General features: G+C 16.6%; 2 protein-coding genes across 6 annotated transcripts in view; one reads left to right on the top strand and one right to left on the bottom strand.

Moving 5' to 3' along the window:
* Positions 1–41: 41 nt before the first annotated feature.
* Positions 42–4,055, bottom strand: LOC107997944 (aspartate aminotransferase, cytoplasmic). The gene is made up of 6 exons (XM_017056894.3): positions 3,637–4,055; positions 3,022–3,312; positions 2,684–2,940; positions 2,328–2,605; positions 2,110–2,252; positions 42–2,044 (listed from the first exon to the last, which is right to left on the bottom strand). Exons 1-6 carry the CDS (start codon positions 3,746–3,748, stop codon positions 1,881–1,883), a joined length of 1,245 nt encoding a protein of 414 aa, XP_016912383.1. The 5' UTR covers positions 3,749–4,055; the 3' UTR covers positions 42–1,880.
* A 395-nt stretch (positions 4,056–4,450) lies between these two features.
* The window catches only part of LOC107998018 (protein draper), a 29,371-nt gene continuing 22,353 nt past the window's right edge, over positions 4,451–11,468 (top strand). For 2 of the 5 annotated variants that reach the window (XM_062085516.1, XM_062085510.1), the window contains exon 1: positions 4,475–5,074. The gene's annotated coding sequence lies outside the window, so the exon portion shown is untranslated. Of the gene's footprint in view, positions 5,075–11,468 lie in introns of all 5 variants that reach the window. The other 3 variants (XM_017057018.3, XM_062085514.1, XM_062085509.1) reach the window with 3 other exon arrangements.

Below are 11,468 nucleotides of genomic sequence, written 5' to 3'. Positions count from 1 at the left end.
AAAAAGTACACTTAGGTATATTATAATAAACAATTTAAAAATTGTTTAACACAATAATATTATGTAATATTAATAATAATAAATGTTACAATGAATGTTATGTACATATATTTTTATAAAGAATAGCATAATAGATTTAAGATATAAATACTATTTATATCTTATATATATTTTTACATTTTACTTACAATGAATAATTATTACAATTATGTTAATTTTAGTATATCTTTTTATAATTTTTATAAAGATGAATTTCCTGAATTTGGTCCAGATTTTTGAACAAGAAATATTCTTTTAAATTAATTGAATTACATAATAATACTAAAAATATATATATGCATATAACATATATATATTATTTATTAAATATTTTGTAAATGTTAAAAATATATATGATTTTATTATTGATATATAATTAATTTTAATATTGATATATAAATATTACTAGTATATATAATATATAACTAGTATTATATTATATATATAAAATTTAAAAAAATTCAATATCTAATTATATTTTTCACATATAATACTTTTAAAAAAATGATTATAAAACATAATTATTATTATATATAAGTTGATATGATTTTGTTTGACATTTGTATCCTTTATTTCATAATTTATAAATTGTTGGAAGCATTTAGGGGGAAAAAAATTTATTCTATTTTTAATATAGCATAATAGATTATATCTATATTAAACGAAAGTTATACATGTTTTCTAGAATATTCTTTTGTTTTTTATTTATTGAAAATGAAACGTTTTAATATTAATTATAAGATATATTAATATATATAACTGATTTCAATTCTATAAATACAAAAAATTGCAATATCAATTTTTTTTGTATATTATGGAAAACGATAACAATTATTTTATTCAGAACAAAGTAGTAAATAGGAACAATGATTTCAAATTTTATATAATTCTCATAAATATATCGCTTATTATTAAAATATTATTAAAGCTCTATTGTTATTTTTGATTATAATTTTTCTTCAGTCATTGATTTTTGTTAATAAAGTGTATTTATATATATATATATATATTAATTGATTGTTAAAAATATAATATCGAATATAAAATATTTATATAAAGATAACATTTTATAAAACATATTTGTCGATAGAAAAATTCTATTTAAAAAATATTTTTTTGAAAGTATACAAAAAATATTTCTATTTTTATATATAACAAGAATAGTTATTTAGAATAGTTTTAAAAACTTGGTCTCATTCATTAATAATATCACTGATATATATATATGTATATATATAATTCTGAAATTATTTACAAGAATATATGATATATGATAATTTCAAACTTTGTATAATGTATATGATTTAACAATTTTTTCTAAATAATAGAAAAATAGAGACTTTTGAAAATTTTTAACTGTTTATATTGATTATAAGACAATATTATTTTAAAGTAAAACTTTACACAATGAATTTTTATTATTTCTGAATATTTTCCTACAAACTATTAAGCTTAATAAAAATCACTTTAATAATAAGCGATTACATATGTATTAAAATTTGGCATTTTCATAATACTTTGTTGATATTTTGTACTTTTAGAGACAAGGCGATTTCTAACAAAATTCTTTAAATTATGTACGAAATAGAGAATTTAATTTGAAAATTTTTTTAAGAAATATTAAGAATTTTTTTAGAAAAGAAACAAATATCTTAGATAAATATCCCAATAATTAATTGAGAATTTTAACTAAAATAACAAAAATAGCTATATAATATTAATTTTTATGATTATAACATAACTTCAATGCATATAAAATATTCTTATACTTTAACAATTGCTCAACACTAAAATTTTAATGACAATTTATACTTATTACCATATGAAATCTGATTCATTTTTTAACATGTACAACTTTGCTGATTTTGTGGATATAGTAGAATGGTTTCATAAATTGCATTTGCTACATAATCTACATTATTTTCATTAAGTCCACATATATTTATTCTACCACTTCGTAACATATAGATGTGATAATTATTGATTAAACATTCAACTTGTCTTTCTGAAATAATTTAAATAAAATAATATATTATTAAATATAACAAAATAGTTTCTTTAAATACTAACCAGTTAGACCTGTATAACAAAACATTCCTATTTGTTTAGTAATATGATCCCAAACACCTGGAGTTCCTTTTTGAACCAATTTTTCATATAAACTCATTCGCATTTCTTTTATTCTAGTAGACATTGTAATCATATGACTTTTCCTGAAATATTTTGATATTTTTAGAAAATATTTATATTTAGTGTATAATTTTATTATTTTGTTTTTTATATTATACCATTGTTTGAAGAGATCTGGATTCTGTAAAACAGTTGCAACTAATCTTGCTCCATGATTTGGTGGATTACTATACATTCCTCGAACAATTAAAGTTAACTGTGATTTAACTTGAGCTAATTCTCTTGTATCAGACATAACAACTATCAAATTTCCAACTCTTTCATTGTATAAACCAAAATTTTTAGAAAAGCTTTGAGTACACATAAATTCTATTCCACGTTCAGCAAATCTTCTTACTACATAAGCATCTTTATCTATATTACCACTTGCAAAACCCTAAAAAATTATATCTTTTATATTATTGTTAAAATTATTTTAAAAATAGATAACTATATATATTATCTATAATAATACTTGATATGCAGTATCAAAAACTGGAAAAAGATAATTTTCTTCCACTATATCTGCTATTTTCTCCCACTGTTCAGGAGTTGGATCACATCCAGTAGGATTATGTGCACATGTATGGAAAATAATTACAGCATTCTTTGGAGCATCTCTAAGATCTTTAAGCATTCCTTCTATATGAAGAGAACATGTTTCTGGATTCCAATATCTATATTCACAAGCTCTTTTAAATCCTCCATTTAAAAACACAAGTTTATGATTTTCTATTAATAAATATTATATATTAAAAATTATATAAATAAATATCTCTTTCATCATTTCATTTAAAATTTATTAATATTTACCCCAAGTAGGTTTGCTATAATAAAAAACATCATAGTGTAAAATACGATTTAAAAATTCAGCTGCAACACGCAATGCACCAGTGCCAGATAATGTTTGAATGCCAAAAGCATGACCTTGGGCAATGATAGGAGAATCTGTACCCAACAAAAGTCTTGTTGCTGCTTGAGAAAAAGCATCTAATCCCAAAACAGGGAGATATTCATGATTTTGTAAATCATCTGCAGCTAATGATTTTTCTACTTTCCGTATAACTGGTAATACCCATGGTTTTCCTTCACTTGTTCGATAAGCTATAAATAAACAATTTTATAATTATAAATTTCAGAAAATATTTAAATTATATAATAATTTTATATATTATTTAATATTTAAAAAGCAATTATATTCTATAACAATATGTTATATGTGTTATGTAATCACTAGATATTGCTGGAGGTCATTCAAGAACAGATTCATTAGTAATATCAAATGACAAATAAGATAATTTTAAAAAAATATCAAGTTTTTATATTTTAAAAAATCATTTTTTAAATTATAAAAAGGAAATTATACAAAAATTTATTTATATATATTTGTTTTTTTAAATATAAAATATTAAAAATTTTGCAACATACCTCCTATAGATAAATTCACTTTTTTTTCGTGAGTATCTTCTAAAAAAGCTTTATGAATTGCAAAAACTTCTATTGAAGGTCCTAATTTGATTCCGCAAAATCTTGTAGTCATCTTTGTAACGTTTAAATATCGAATGACCAACTACGTATGCAACGATGTAAAATGAGAGTTAATCCGGCTCCACCATTTTATATGGAATAACAAACACATTTATAAATCTCTTGTAATCACTATGTAAGGAATATTCTTTTAAAAATAAAAATTCATTTTAAAGATATTCACATTTAACATACAATTATAATTTAAATTATAATTACATAAACTTTTATTACTAATAAATTTAAATTAATTTTAATATTTAATAAATAGATATTTGACATATTTATAATTTCAATTGTATTGCATGTAAAAATTTTATTTTTTATAAAATAATATAAAACAAACATTAAAATATATAAATAAATTTCAATATATATATAATCATTATTGAAAATATAAATATATATTATGACGTATTACATAAAATATTAAATATTTTTGAATTTATGATTTAAAATATATAAAATAATTATAAATATTAGTTTTTATATTTTCATGTAAAAAAAAATATACATTTTACAAAAATAAACAAGATTTTATATAATTTGTAAAATAAATAATACAAAATAATACAAGTAAGAAATTTTTACATGTTAACAATTATTTAACATAAATAAGATTTTTGAAATTCCTGCTTTATCGATTGATCGTTTTTACCGTTATTTATCGTTAGAGAGGTCGCCATATGTAAGTAATGTATCACATATATAGTTTAGTCGATGCATAAAAATTTAACATAGTTTAATTGAAAGTTGAACAGTGAAGAGTCGAGTTTCTGTGTCAAATTTTGTACTTTGTGCCAATTATTACGTTTTTTTTCTGTTGTATTTTTTGTGTTTATATGACTATATCTATTCTATTACATTTTATATGATTTACATCTTTGAATTACATGAGAAACCATATTAGAGTGAGCATTAAATATATTAATTTTCTTCTTAAATATATAATTTATTCTTTTGATTATGATTTAAGGGATGCTGTATGTTGTTATGATTTGTTATTTTATGTAATATTTCCTTATAAAATGTTCATTGATTGTTTAATCACGCGTTTAAAACATATAGTAAACATAAAATTTAAAATATATAGTATTTCTTTCAATTAAAATTTTTAATTATTTTAGTTATAATCATAAAGATTGTTAACATATTGTACAAAAATAATTTTAATTATTCGTTAGACAGTTAATATGCTTAGTGTGCTTTTCAATATATACAGTAATATTATCAATGAAATGAAATTTTTAAAAACTTCAATCCAAATTGAATTCAATTTTATTGTCAAATGAAAAATTATTAATTTTTTATAATAATAGTTTTATAAATATTATTACATGTAAGTATAAATTCTTTTATGTATTTTTGAATATGTATTACTTATATAACATTGCTTACGCATGCATGATATCAAAATATTATTTATAATATTTATAAAAATATTTTAAAACATTTGATATATTTTTTTCGTCAAATTTTGATTTAAATTAAAAATAATTGATTAACAGATTTTATTTATTTCTATTTTTCTTTTTATATTAACATAAATAGAAATCAAATATAAAATAAATAATACATAAAAAATATATATTTTTTTAAATAAATTAATGATCGAAACTTAAAATTCAAGTTTCATGAACTAATTATCTATAATGCCGGATTCGATTTATCGAAGTTTATATGTAATTATTTAAATCAATATTAAATTGCTTAATGGTGATTTACAATGATTGTTAATTCATTGATAATTTTAAATATATTCATAAACTGAATTTTAAAAATTTTTTTCTACATTATTTATTTTATAATAAAAAGAAATTTTAATTTTAATTTTAAAATGAATATTTATATTTTTGGCATTATATTCTTATAAATATATATATTTTGTATTAAATCATCTTTAAATATGAAATTTTTACAATAAATCTTATTAATAATACTTTATTATATTTATAATTATATTTGTAATTGCTTTCTATATTTGTCTATATTTATCTATATTTATAATATATATAATATATTTAATTATTATATATAATTATATAATTTAAAATATTATTTTTATTTTAACTTTTAAAACAAAATAATATGTTGAAAATTTTTTATTACCATTTAAAATAAAAACTAAATATATAGTTTTTTAAATTAACAAGTAAAAAAAAAAGGAAACTGTATTATTAATCATGCTTTTTACATTTTATTACGAAATATTTTCGCAAATATTATTTTAAAATCTTATTTATTAATTTAATAAATATATATTTATTTATATATTATTTATATTTTATTTTTAAACATATATATATATTTTTGTTCTCTAAAATTTTTTAAGTTATTAATAAATATTATAAAATTATTTTTGAAAATTATTTATGAAAAAAATAACTTTGTATTAATAATATGTTGTATTAAAATATATAAAACATAGAATCTTATATATATATATAAAATACAATTCTATTCTGATAAGAATTATATATACAATTCTTAGAATTAGAATTATAAAGAATTTTTTTATAGATAAATTTATTCAAAGATATCCATTATTATTGTAATAAAGTATAATTATATAATAAAGTATATTAAGTATATTATTGTTATAAATATTATTTTTTTATATATTATTTATAAATTATGACTTTGAAATATAAAGATATACATATAAGAGAATCATGTCTATATATATTAATATATTAAAGTTAAAGTTATTAATAAATTTCTATTACTTGAAACGTTATTATATTAATATATTAAAGAAGAAAAAAATATATTTTTGGAAAATAATACGGACTTTAATATCAAAAACGTAAACAGAAAGGGCACATTTTTGGTTTTAATTGAAAGCATTATACTTATATTGAATGCAGCAATATTATTAATACGTGCGTACAATGCGTAAAATGAGAATTGATCGCTTATTTTTTTTTAATAAGAATTGTTTCAATATTATTGGTACACATATTTCATTATTTAATCTATTTCGAATTAAAAATTTTTATTTATTAGAAATATAAGATATTTCAAAACTATAATATTTAAAAATATAAATTAGAATGTTAACATTTAATTATAAATTATATATATATATATAGTTGTAATATCAATAAAAAATTTATAGACTTAATAGTTTAATTTAATTTTTTAATGAATATTATTTTATGAATAATATAATAATTAAAAATTCACAGAGAAAAAGTGCTTAACAGAATTACTTATACTTAATTACAATTTTCAATTTTTTTTACTATTATTTTATAATCAATAAATCAAAATATAATACGTTTTTTTCTTTTGTTTTTCATTATCAGGAAAATCATTATAAAATATGAATTATTAAATTTTATTTTATTTTATCAATCTTTTTGATTTATTTTGATGTATTTCAATCGAACGAAATTTTTTTCAATATTTTTTTTTTATGCCATCTTCCAGAATAGTTTCAATTAATAAAAAAAATAATCTATAAATTTAAGTTGAATTAAATAAAGAGAAAAGATATCCTCATAAATTTATTTTTTAATTTTTTTATTTTTTTTGAAAATCATTCGATATAAAAAAAAATATAGAATAAAACATAAAACATGCATTTTGTTCTAAGTCAAATTTCATCCATATTTTTTAAATATAATCAATAATTTAAAAAATAATCGGAAAGAACGCATTTTACGAGTATTTATTTAATTATTTGATCGAATTTTTGTATAAATTATTTTTTTATTTTTTAATTTGAATTATTTTGGAGAGTATTGCAAAATTTGAAAATTAAGAGTTTTTCTAATAAGAATCTTTTTAAAGAGTCTTTTAATCTTGAATTAGTTAAAGTCAAGAATAAATTTACATATTATATGTATATGATGATATAAATTATTATTGCATATATTATTTTTATTTTTTATATTAATTTTTTATATTAGTTCAATGGATAGATTACAAATATATAACAAAATATAATAAATTATTGAAATCAATAGATATTTTAAAATATGTTTTCATTTATTAGATATTGTAAATATCTTTTTTCATTTTTAAAATTTTTTTTTTTTACATAAAAAATAAAACAATCTATACAATTTTTGCTATATAATATATACTGCACATTCATGTTTTATTAATATGCGTTCATAAGATTTTTTTATGATTTTTTATGATTTTTATGATTTTGATTATTTTGCTTATTAAATAAAAAAAACAATATTCTTTATAAAAATATTAAAGAATAATAAAAATATTTAAAAAAGTATATCTTATAATAAAAATTATAGAAATAATTATATTTGTGATTCTTCAGCAAAAAATAACTTTTAAAAAATTAATAAAATAATTAATTATATTGTTAATTGGATTCAAGATTTTTTATATTATAATTTTTATCAAATATTTATTAACGTTATCGCAATTAACGTTAGCGTTTTATATATAATATAATTTCACTAATATGCATTTTCTTGCAATCGATTGCAGCAATGATCGCGAAGGAATTTTTGTGAAACTTGTTAAGTCTAGCGTAAATGAAGGACGTGATAGAATATATATTAAAAGATACATCTAGTTAAGTTGAAGACAAATAGAAATAATTTAAAATTAATATTGAAAAATTTATTTTCACTTTTAAAATTGAAAAGTATTAATATATTGTTATATATTATATAACAATATATTATTTGTTATATATTATACACCTTTTAATTTTAGATATATAATATTAATTTTTACCAATTTAAACAAATTTTTAAATTGATTAAAAAAATTGATTAATGATATATTATGAATTGATATTAATTTTTACCAATTTAAACAAATTTTTAAATTGATTAAAAAAATTGATTAATGATATATTATGAATTGATATTAATTTTTACCAATTTAAACAAATTTTTAAATTAAAAAAATTGATTGAAATTAATATGTTTATTGCATATTATAAATATAGAAACAAGAAGAATTAAAACTTTTGTTTATTAGATTATTTTATTGATTACAATTTGAATTTGAAATAATTTAAAATTTTATTTTCATTATAAGAATATGTTTAATTAAAATTCTTTTAAATTTTAATCTACGAAAATGATTGATTAATCTATAAATAAAATTGTTTTAAAATAAATAAAATGTAATTTATTATTTAATAAAATGTTACTATTTAATAATATTATTATTTAATAAAATGTTATATGAGACTTATATATAAGACTTATAAGACTTATAAGATTTATATATAAGATTTGAATATAGATTAACAATTTTTTTTTGAATATTTTAAAAAAAGATAAAATTATTAAAATTTAATTTTAATTTTAAATTAAAATTTTAAAATTAAACAAAATTTAAAATTAAAATAATATTGATTATTTTAATTTTTAAATAATTTTTATCCAAATATTGATTAAATGATAAATATGTTCAATAATGATTGAATTGAAATATATCTTTTTATATGAAAAAAATAAAAAATTTATAAATGAAATCAAAAAATTATTTTCATAAAAATTATGTTTTGAGATCAATAAATGAACTATATATTATGTCTATGCATATTTGAGATATATTAAATATTGCAAATTTAAGAGAGATAATGAAATTCTAAATAATTAATCTTAGAATTTCTAATTAATAATATTTCAACATAAAACTCCAAATGAAAGTAAATAATATTTATTTTATACATATATATAATTAAATTTTATAGGTAAAATTAATTCATATACATATATATGATTTTTTAGTATTATTTAATTATTATTTTAGATAAATTTATATTATTTTATTTCATACTTTATTTTTTTTTCCATAAACAAAATAAACGAAAAAGAAAAGAAATATTAATTATATAAATAATAAATTTCTAAAAGTTATAAAATAATAATAAGTAAATTTATATTTCTTTCGATTCGAATTGCATATTTCTTATTTTTATTTTTTATCTAAATGTAAAAAATATAAAATAGAAGGAAAGAAAATAAATAATATATTTATTCTAACAAAAATATATCTATAATTTAATTTATTATAATCCAAGTTTATTAGAATCGTATATTCTTCTTATTTATTTTTCTTACATATTAATTTTTATCTAATTTTACATTTTTTTCTTACATATAAATCTTTCTTTAATTACAAATTCCGTCTCTATATCCTATCTAATTTTTTTTTTCATGTTCAATCCTCTGAACATATCTTCGAACAATGCTTTTCTATTCATGGGAACGTCGTTGCAGGTTATTGTTCGAGGTTAATCATAAAAACAATTTTAATTCTCGTCAAAGAATGCAATGAAAGATTCAACGATTTTGATAGAATAAAAAAAAATAAAAAAATATGCAATTATTCCTTATTTTTTAAAATTTATTTTTGCGAATTTCTTTGCATATCGTTTTCGAACAATCAATTTAAATTTTTATATCATTCAAATTTAATTAAGTTTTTTTTACAATTATTACAAATTATATCTTATATAACCATAGATATTTATGCAATTTATATTCCTATATTTTTATGTAATTAAATTCTTTATAAATATATAATCTGCAGAGTAGAAGATTTTCATAGAAAGTACCTAAGATTAGTTTAAAATTTAGTTTAAAAATTTGGTCAAATCTATTATTCAAATTTGTTAAGAGTTTTCATTTTTTATAATAGCCAATGTTTACTAAAATTTATATTTTTTATAATAAATGCACAATTATTTATAGTTTATTTGCATAAACAATTTCGTAGATAAAAACGGAGAATTAATGATATTTAAGATTAGAATATATTTGAATAGAATGAATTTTAGTTTATGATGATATGATTAAGATTATATGATAAAAATTATGAATATAAGTCTAAAGTTTAATCCATGTATTGTGATAATTAATTATATATACAGTGATGAGTTGAAAGCTAATACAAAGATAGATATGTATGTACATTCAAACTTTCGTGATGAGAATAGTATAATTAATTTCTATTTAGTAATTAAGTAATTTCTATTTATAGTTTAATTTAATAGTTTATAATTTAAAAAGTGATAAATAGTTTATAGTTTAGGAAATGATAAATTTTTTTGAATTTTTTATTGCGATTATTGATAATTTATTAAATTTTGATAATTACATTATAAAATGTTAATGAAAATCTCTGTTATTATAAATATTATTTAATTTTTCTCATTAGAGTTTTGCAAATCATTATTTTAACCTTTACTTTTTAAATTTATTTTTAAATTTCAGATTTTAAATTCCAAATATTAGGTTAAATTCCATTTTTTATATTTCAAATTCTAGATTTTAAAATTCGAATCTTAAAAGTTAGATTTTAAATTTTAAATTGTAGATTTTATTTTTCAAATATATTAATTAAATTTTTCAAATTTAAATCAAGATTTAAAATTTTGTTTTCAATGTTTTGGATTATTATATTATATTATTATTTGTTTTTAAAAATTTTATTACTGATATATAATATAATATAATTTTTATAAGAACATATTATAATATAACATATTATTTAATGAAAAATATAAATATTTATAATTAATTATTAAAAATTTGAATATATTCTTTAAAAAATATTTATGTCGTTGCAATACATATAATTTGTATAAATGACAATTCTAATGAAAATTTTAAAGACGATACAATACATATTCTTTTACAATTCTTTTGTGATTCTATATTTTTCTATATTCTATATTCTGAAATTAATAGATAATAAATTCTCTAAGATTTTTCTTTATTTTTATAAATTTTTAA

The sequence above is a fragment of the Apis cerana genome, linkage group LG15 (genome assembly GCF_029169275.1).
Source record: "Apis cerana isolate GH-2021 linkage group LG15, AcerK_1.0, whole genome shotgun sequence".
Taxonomy (NCBI): domain Eukaryota; kingdom Metazoa; phylum Arthropoda; class Insecta; order Hymenoptera; family Apidae; genus Apis; species Apis cerana.
This window is presented reverse-complemented; position numbering and strand designations above follow the sequence as displayed.

Coding starts and splice junctions, on each gene's coding strand:
- LOC107997944 (XM_017056894.3), bottom strand. CDS start 3,748: ATGACTACAAGATTTTGCGGAATCAAATTAGGACCTTCAATAGAAGTT. Junction 2,941..3,021: donor TTATAGCAAACCTACTTGGG/GTAAATATTAAT, acceptor ATTTATTAATAG/AAAATCATAAACTTGTGTTT. Junction 2,253..2,327: donor CCAGATCTCTTCAAACAATG/GTATAATATAAA, acceptor AAAATATTTCAG/GAAAAGTCATATGATTACAA.